Source organism: Vigna unguiculata, chromosome 3 (assembly GCF_004118075.2).
Source record: "Vigna unguiculata cultivar IT97K-499-35 chromosome 3, ASM411807v1, whole genome shotgun sequence".
Taxonomy (NCBI): Eukaryota; Viridiplantae; Streptophyta; class Magnoliopsida; order Fabales; family Fabaceae; genus Vigna; species Vigna unguiculata.
In genome coordinates, this window is record NC_040281.1 from 52,772,823 (window position 1) to 52,780,744 (window position 7,922).

Genomic DNA, 7,922 nt, shown 5'->3' on the forward strand with positions numbered 1-7,922 from the left:
ATGGGTAAAATGCAATCTTTTTCCAACACTTGTTTGAAAATCAGTGAAAATTCGATTTTTGAAAATCAAATTATAAACTAGTGTTTTTATTTTTTTTAAAAGAGAAGGAACAAAGGTAAAAAAAAATTATACGTAAAAACTACAATAAATTAATTTAGTAGTGGTTGTAATTCTTTGAGATAATAATATTGAAAAATGTATAGTTATTTGGTTAAATAAATTAATTTTATTATTATTGTGTTGTTAAAGTTTATAAATTAACAATTGATGATTTATAGTGTTATTTAGAATTAGCAAAATTACATCTGACGTATTTATAGTTTAAAAATAAAGAAATAAATAATTAAGTGAAAATTTGTTGTTAAAGAAAAAAATTATTCAATTAAAATTATTGGCTTATATAAACATCGTTTTATTCCGCTCGGTTTAGAATTCGGATTTCTAAAAATCGAATTTTAACTTATTTTCAGATAAGGACATGACAAAACAAATATAAGAATTCGGTTTTTCGAAAATTAAATTCTTATATGAATAAAAAACTGTTATGCAGATAACTATAAAGAACAATATGTTATTTGGATATTTTTTTTCCTGACCAGTGTTATGTCAGAACAAAAAATCCATCTTCTCAATTATTCAATTACATTTATCTTGTGTACTATATAAATATTAATTACATTTAATTTAATTAAGTGTACACAGCTAAGCATAGCGTATGCAAAACGCAGAAAGCTTGAGTACATTTCTCCCGCTTGAAGGTCGTTTGAAAATCCGTTACCGCCAATTGGCCGGGTAAAAGGATCCGATTATATTTGTATTTGAACCGTTGTCTAGGGGCTCCACCGCCAAAATACAATTGGGCTTATCGGGTCAAATAACCCGATCACTTCCCCATTTTTACCATCTTCCGACCGTTATCCACAAAGAACAACACGTGGCGATTCCTCAATTCTGTTACCATCCCCAACCTCACTCTCCTTACACCAACTACTTCCTCCTCCATTTTCCTTTCACTCTGCCACCGCTCTTGTCGACATGAACACGCCACTACGTAACTGTTTTCTCAACTAAATTCGCTAAAACGACCGCGTCGCAGAAAATGACCCTTTCCCTTTCGCCTCCTTTCTCTGTGTCCAACCCTTCACCTTTCTCCCCCACGCTCCTCAACCCAACCACCACCCTCCGCCAACTCTTCTTCGCAACCTCCCCCAAACGCTTTTTCCAGTTCCAATCACGCGCCACCAAGTTTAAGGAGCTCATTCCCATAAATCCCTCCTTGACGGTGGAGAAGGGAAAGTACAGCTACGATGTGGAAACCCTAATCAACCGCCTCACCGCGCTGCCGCCTCGTGGGAGCATCGCGCGGTGCCTTGACCCCTTCAAAAACAAGCTCTCCCTCAATGACTTCGCCCTCGTGTTCAAGGAGTTCGCGCAGCGCGGAGATTGGCAGCGCTCGCTGCGTCTCTTCAAGTACATGCAGCGCCAGTTGTGGTGCAAGCCCAACGAGCACATATACACCATCATGATAACGCTCTTGGGCCGCGAAAGCTTGCTAGACAAGTGTCGCGAGGTGTTCGACGAAATGCCAAGCAATGGCGTCGCTCGCACCGTCTACGCTTATACCGCCATCATCAACGCCTATGGCCGTAACGGCCAGTTCCAGGCCTCGCTTGAACTCCTCGATACAATGAAGCAGGAGAGGGTTTCGCCGAGTATTTTAACTTACAACACTGTGATTAATGCCTGTGCTAGGGGTGGGCTGGATTGGGAGGGGTTGTTAGGATTGTTTGCTGAAATGAGACATGAAGGGATTCAACCTGATGTTATCACTTATAATACTTTGCTTTGTGCTTGTGCTAATAGAGGGTTGGGTGATGAGGCTGAAATGGTGTTTAGGACCATGAATGAAAGTGGAATAGTTCCTGATATTAATACTTATAGTTATCTTGTTCAGACGTTTGGGAAGTTGAATAGGTTAGAGAAGGTTTCGGATCTTCTTAGGGAGATGGAATCTGGGGGTAATTTGCCGGATATTACTTCTTATAATGTGTTATTAGAGGCTTATGCTGAATTAGGATCTATCAAAGAGGCGATGGGCGTGTTTAGGCAGATGCAGGCTGCAGGGTGTGTGGCGAATGCGGCCACGTATAGTATATTATTGAATTTGTATGGGAAGCATGGGAGGTATGATGATGTCCGTGAACTTTTTCTTGAGATGAAAGTAAGTAACACGGATCCTGATGTTGGTACCTATAACATTCTCATACAGGTCTTTGGGGAGGGAGGGTACTTCAAGGAGGTGGTCACTTTGTTTCATGACATGGTGGAGGAAAATATTGAGCCCAACATGGAGACTTACGAGGGCTTGATATTTGCTTGTGGGAAGGGTGGGCTTTATGAAGATGCCAAGAAAATTTTACTGCATATGAATGAGAAAGGAATAGTGCCGACTTCCAAGGCTTACACTGGGGTGATTGAAGCATTTGGGCAGGCTGCACTGTATGAAGAGTCTCTTGTTGCATTTAACACTATGAAAGAAGTTGGAAGCAACCCAACCCTTGAGACCTATAATTCGTTTGTTCATGCATATGCAAGGGGGGGATTGTACAAAGAAGCGGAAGCAATTTTATCCAGGATGAATGAATCAGGTTTAAAACGGGATGTGCATTCATTCAACGGCCTGATTGAAGCTTTTAGGCAAGCTGGTCAGTATGAAGAGGCTGTAAAAGCTCACGTTGAAATGGAAAAAGCAAATTGTGAACCTAATGAGCTGACACTTGAAGCTGTGTTGAGTGTATACTGCACTGCTGGGCTTGTTGACGAGAGTGAGGAGCAGTTCCAAGAAATCAAAGCTTCAGGACTACTGCCTAGTGTCATGAGCTACTGCATGATGCTAGCTCTTTATGCAAAGAATGACAGGTCAGCTCTTTTTTTATAATATTGCAGTGTTTTTTTCTATTATTTTAGCTGTGCTACTTTCTGATCTGAGGTTGAAGTTGCAATGATTTGGTGGTTACAAATAACAATCGATGATCTCAAGCATGTTACACTGATAGGATTGTGTAAATAATTGAATTCAATATTTTGGACAAAATAACATTTAAGTTATGATGACTCCAATTCCAGTAAATTGTTATTTGTTTGTGGAATTGGACTAAAAACCAACAAATTACAGAGCAAGGGTTTTTGGCTCATTATCAGATCATTAAGGCGTGACTCCTCTGTCTCTTTTTTTGAATATAGGAATATTAAATAAGCCCATGAGACCAATACCAAATGCAACTAACACGGAATCACACAGTTGGATAGTATTAACCTTCACTAAATTATGAATAAGTCTTGAGGTTCTGTTCCATACAATTTTCTAACATGATTAATTTATTTTCCCACAATCTTTTTAGATTTTTGGCTACAGTTTGCATCTCTTCTGATAGAAACTTCCATACTTGACCAGCATTATAAGAGGAAAGTTTCCATAGTAAAGATTATTCCAGGACATTCGAGAGGCTCGGACTCTCCCATAGTAATCTGAATTTTCTCTATCAAATCATATGATAAAATCTCCCTCTCGACACCTTTACTTATTTGTAAACAACTTTCCTTACTTCTCTAATTAACCTGTCCCCCAATCCAACTAGCTAACCAATTATTCCACTTATTAACTATGGGGATTACTTGTGAATACTCTGCTCACCCCCGCCTAAAGTCGCTATCAGCCATCGGAAGCTTGATGACCATGCCAACCCCAATTCTGTAGTCCTAACATAACTTTGATCATCAAACACAAATACGCAATTGTGTTCATTCAATCATTGTGGTTCCAAAATACTAAAAATGAGTCTATTTCTCCAGGGTCTCCAGGGTCAAACACTAATTTGTAAGTGTGCCGGTTCTCTCCAGGTACTCTGGCTTCTGCTAACCTAGTGTTAATGTTTCTGAAACTTTGCTGTCATCCCCTCTCTTTTGGTGGGTTAGAATTGTTTGATAAGAAAAATTAGCCTTTACCAATTTCTCTTTGCCTCCATCTCTAAGACCCATTTCCTGTCTCTTCTCAGTGGGCCTGTTCCATCAGTTAGGGGGGAGAATTTGCTTTAGCATTCTTGGACTGATCCATTAGGTAAACAAATTGAATAGCCCTTTCTTCTCACCTGCAATGTTTCCAATTTGAAGATTCAGACCTTGGCCTCCCTTTCCTTTGGCAGTTAGCCTGATCTACATTTGTGTTGTGTCCAGTAGTCCCACGTCACCTCTACACCTTGACTTTTGCCAAGGCTTCTTGCAGTTCTGGAATTCAGGAACAATACTGATTTTCATTCATGCCTCTAACTCCAACATATAATATGCCACCATCTGAGCACCAAGGTATGATGGTTCTGGTGGGCGCAAGCTTAATCAAGAAGTTCCATAATTTAGCCATTGTTGATGATCCACCTCTGTCCGGGCTCCAGGAAGAGCCCAAATATTGTGGCTATTCTATCAATGATGATTGATTAATAATTAAACCCCTAACCCTTTTAAATTAAATCTCCTTGACCCCATTTGAGTGAATAACTCTTTTAATAACTGTATCTACTGGTTCATTAGTTATCCACATTTTTCAGTCAAGTTATAACCGGTGGTTGGACAGTTATAAGTGTCACGGCTAGACAATTCTAACTGTCTTTGTCAGATTGTTATAAATCAATAAAATATATTGCTTGTCATCTCTATATTTTATGCCTTTTTGGTAGGGAATTTTCACGCATTGTTCTGTCAATCGGGTGTTATTTGTATCAATTTATTTTGCTTCATATAGATGATGTGACTTCCCAATAGGCAATTTTGAAATTACATTGTGGCAGCTGGTCCCCTTAAAATGATGATCCGGGAGAACTTCACGGAAAAATATGGTTTTGAATTCAACCTTTCAAGTGATACATGTTATACCACTGTGTTTGCATTACTGAACTCGTCTTAGGGTATCTTTAGTAAAAAACTCAATTAGGCACTTATTTACTAGACTTCACACCTTCAGGGTAAAGAGTATTGAAATGAATAAAAGGAACTTATGGGAGTTTTAAGCACTTTTTATAAGCTTAACCAAAAGCCTACAAAGTGATTATGCGTAAGATAAGCTTGGTAAAACTACTTTCAAGCATACCCTTTGTGAGTAATGTTGTCCTAGTAATGTGAGTAAGTTCGCAAGAATTTGTTTTGGCAATTTAAAATATAAAATTGCCTAAGAGCCTTACACAGTGGCACCAAATTACTTTTGAGGACAACTTGATCATGGGATGAATCCTAGCCGAGCCATTTTACCCACATCAGGCTATAATTTCCGTCTCCATCCTAGGTCACAGGCTACCCTAGTAAGTAACCAAAACAAATAAATAGGGAAGTAAAATTAAATATGGATGTCAATCATATTTCCAAGTCCAACTAAACATAAATGATATGATGGAACTCTGAAAAACTTCCAGGACATTTTTGTGTTGATTAGATAGTCTTCTTTCTCACTTTATGTTAAATGGGAGAAATTCTTTTTTATTTATTTGATTTTGCAGTTTTCTATCTCTTCTTGTATCAAGTAAACTCCAAACTCTAAAGCTTTGATTTGACTTTTATCACCTATTAATTGCATTTTACTTCTAATTATATTTTAGCTTACCTTTTTAATTTTTTGGACTCAGATTAAATGATGCCTATAATTTAATTGATGAGATGATCAAAATAAGGGTGTCGGATATTCATCAAGTAATTGGACAGATGATCAAGGGAGATTTTGACGATGAGTCTAATTGGCAGATTGTGGAATACGTCTTTGACAAGCTCAGTTCCGAAGGGTGTGGGTTGGGGGTGAGGTTCTACAATGCACTGTTAGAAGCTCTTTGGTGGATGTTCCAGCGAGAAAGGGCCGCTAGAGTGCTCAATGAAGCATCAAAGCGAGGGCTGTTCCCTGAACTTTTTCGTAGAAGTAAACTTGTATGGTCTGTGGACGTACACAGGTATAGTGGCAATAATTTCTTCTTTTTAAACGTTTGTTATTTAATAAATGAAAACATACAAAACCCCCCAGTGTTGAGGCATTTGCCCTCAGCTTTCAATTCAAGTGATTCTGCAATTAGCAATTTTAGTTTCTGAGGTCTCCATTGCTAATTTATGTTCACGTATAATTGTTAACTTTTGGAGATTTCAGTACTTAATTATGATTTTTCTAAATCACCAACGGACAAATTGTTAGTTTATGGAATTTAAGCGTGAGAACTATAATGCAGTTGAAACGATAACAGGATAGGTAAATGTAACCATTGAAGCCTTTCTCAATTTTCCAGGGACAGAGAGTAACTGAAATTGAAAGTTAAGAACTCCATTTTTTTAGCCTCCAAAATTGAGGTTTTATGCATTTTTATATTCAACGGATTGTGTAAAATCTAAGACTTCATTTTCTTGCAGAATGTCAGAAGGTGCTGCATTAACAGCACTATCAGTTTGGCTGAACAATATGCAGGAAATGTTCTTGAATAGCGAGGATCTTCCTGTGATTGCAACTGTTGTTGTTGTGTAAGTTGCTCGTCTCTAATAACTTATTATCTACACCGCACACGAGTTAAGCTTTTTTTTATCAGAAAAAAAGGTTCTATATCCGGTACCTGGAGTTTAGATTAACGGTTAGCTCTTCTAACGTTGATATATATTTTTTTTTCCATTTTTTCAGTCGGGGTGAGATGGAGAAAACCACAGATGCCCAAGATTTCCCTGTAGCAAAGGCTGCCATGTCATTCTTACAGGATAATGTCCCATCATCATCGTTTACTTTCCCTGAATGGAACAAAGGTCGCATTGTTTGTCAGCAGTCACAACTAAGACAAATTCTGACTGGCACTGAATCATCTTCTAGTAAGAAAAAAATGGATAAATTAATATCTTTGAGTAATACCCCATTGACTACTGCTGGTGCTGTAGCATCCAAACCTGATGGTAAAGCTAACGATGTTGATTCTAGAACCGATAGTACGAGAACCGAGCTTCTAACCAGTGCAGTTTAGATTAGAGAATACAGATTTTCCATTCATCACATTCCCATGCCCTGTTTAGGTCGATTTGAAATTAAGATAGATTGGGGCACGTATTTGTTTCAGTTGCACTATATATGCCCAAGTGGTCGGCTTTCAGGTCCCCAAAATTTTGGTATATATATATATCTCCAGGTATTCATCTCAGTACTTGTCTTTCTCCACCATGTTCTTTTACAGAATGCAAAAATTAAAGGCCATCCATCCGCAGGTTGGGTTCACATTTTTTACTCTGCTTTGGTCTGTACTGACAACCTGGGAGTCAAAGATGGAGTGGCCGCTGACCCTTTTTTTTCAGTTAAAAATAAAAATTATTTTAGAAGATTGATTTTTTTTTCTTCAATATGTTATGTCATCTTAAGAATATAAATATTGTGAATTAATTTTTTGCTATTAGTTATAAAGTAAGAATTTGATGTAGAAAAATAATTACTTTTAAATTTATTTGATGAGATATTAGTTAGTTAATTATACGTTATAAAAATGCTTACACGATTAAATACATTTTTATTATGTATATAAAATAAAAGTTAAGAAAATTATAAAGCTTTTGCATAGTGTATTTATTCTGCTGTTGACCTATTTTGTCATCTTAGCAAATAAACACCTATAAATTTTTAGATGATTTTGTTAAATATAGAAAAATCTATTATATCTGATCAGTTATAGCTTAGTTCACTGTATCTGATTTCTCGATTCTGCTTAGGAGCAGGAAAAAAAAGTTTTCTTTTGGATAATTTTATTTGCTCCTAAATTCGTATGTGACAAACGATGTCTGATTTATTTGACAGTCATGTCAATGTACATTTTGATATTAAGAAAGCATATAATATTTTACAATTTTTGTTCGTAGTTGTAAATAGTTTTCAC

At 37.1% G+C, this 7,922-nt stretch overlaps 1 protein-coding gene across 3 annotated transcripts; it reads left to right on the plus strand.

Moving 5' to 3' along the window:
- The first annotated feature begins 915 nt into the window (after positions 1-915).
- Positions 916-7,472, plus strand: LOC114178192 (pentatricopeptide repeat-containing protein At1g74850, chloroplastic-like). 3 transcript variants are annotated; one of them, XR_003603301.1, is made up of 5 exons: positions 919-2,919; positions 5,670-5,984; positions 6,433-6,540; positions 6,695-7,187; positions 7,264-7,472. XR_003603301.1 is itself a non-coding variant. In XM_028063953.1 (4 exons), the coding sequence occupies exons 1-3, from the start codon at positions 1,100-1,102 to the stop codon at positions 6,289-6,291; spliced, it is 2,157 nt and encodes a 718-aa protein (XP_027919754.1). In that variant the 5' UTR covers positions 916-1,099; the 3' UTR covers positions 6,292-6,337; positions 6,433-6,448. The 3 variants fall into 3 exon arrangements, 2 of the variants coding, with proteins under 2 accessions (XP_027919754.1, XP_027919753.1); XM_028063953.1 differs by lacking the exons at positions 6,695-7,187; positions 7,264-7,472 and adding an exon at positions 6,270-6,337 and having other exon boundaries at positions 916-2,919; positions 6,433-6,448; XM_028063952.1 differs by having other exon boundaries at positions 6,695-7,460.
- The last annotated feature ends 450 nt before the right edge of the window (positions 7,473-7,922 follow it).